The 749-nt window shown below is 46.7% G+C and overlaps 1 protein-coding gene across 1 annotated transcript in view; it reads right to left on the minus strand.

Annotated features, from left to right (window-relative positions):
* The window catches only part of LOC112462811 (proteasome subunit beta type-4-like), a gene marked incomplete at its 5' end in the record, with an annotated part of 1,344 nt that extends 927 nt beyond the window's left edge, over window positions 1–417 (minus strand). The window contains 2 exons of the mRNA XM_025028846.1: window positions 7–75; window positions 339–417. Coding sequence (XP_024884614.1) covers window positions 7–75; window positions 339–417 — 148 coding nt within the window. The remainder of the gene's footprint in view (window positions 1–6; window positions 76–338) is intronic.
* Window positions 418–749: the final 332 nt, after the last annotated feature.

The raw sequence follows: 749 nt of genomic DNA on the forward strand, positions 1-749 counted from the left end.
TAAGACGTTCCAGATTTCTGTAACGAGCGAGCGATCCGTAAGATCCTAGGACGTCTGCCGCTATAATAATTCCATCTTTGAATTGTATGCCAATGACAGATGTGCCAGTTATTATAGGAGACATGTAAATAATAGAATGAGTTAAAGTAAGCACTTATCATATCTTCATACTATTTCAGAAATTTATCTACCAGTCTTAAGTATTTTGAGTTTCACTTTACTTTGTCGCTCTGTAAAAGAGAAGATGACATGCGAGATTTGCATCATCACAGGAATGTACAGAGAAACTTTAAACTAAGCGGATGGAAACGTTTGTAAATTATCGGATGAAAACGTACTATGATTTCTGAAACCAACGGTGCCGTACTCGCTGCCGGGAAAGTGATAAAATGCGTTGCCACTTCTGGAGCTCCCTGATAGAGTCGCGGTCGTCGGAATTCCTGGCTTCGGCCTGTCCGCTGTCCCTCTCTCTCGCTCTCCCCTTTCGCACTCGCTTCCTCTGCTCTTCCTCGTCGTTCTCGGCTACTCGTCTCTGACATCGATCACTACGCACTTTCCTCGTCACACCTCCTCGCCTTGAGTATCGGCGACTCGAGTTTACTCGTCGTACCTCCTCAGAGGGAAAACACCACCACTGCACCCGTCGCTCTCTGTAAGGTTAATCGTCGCGATACACGACGCGATGATGACGGCCATGACGCGCGACGGCGAGAATGACGCAATCCCGACACTGGAATATCACCACTAAT

The sequence above is a fragment of the Temnothorax curvispinosus genome, unplaced genomic scaffold (genome assembly GCF_003070985.1).
Source record: "Temnothorax curvispinosus isolate PA1 unplaced genomic scaffold, ASM307098v1 QBEX01012773.1, whole genome shotgun sequence".
NCBI classification, from domain to species: Eukaryota; Metazoa; Arthropoda; class Insecta; order Hymenoptera; family Formicidae; genus Temnothorax; species Temnothorax curvispinosus.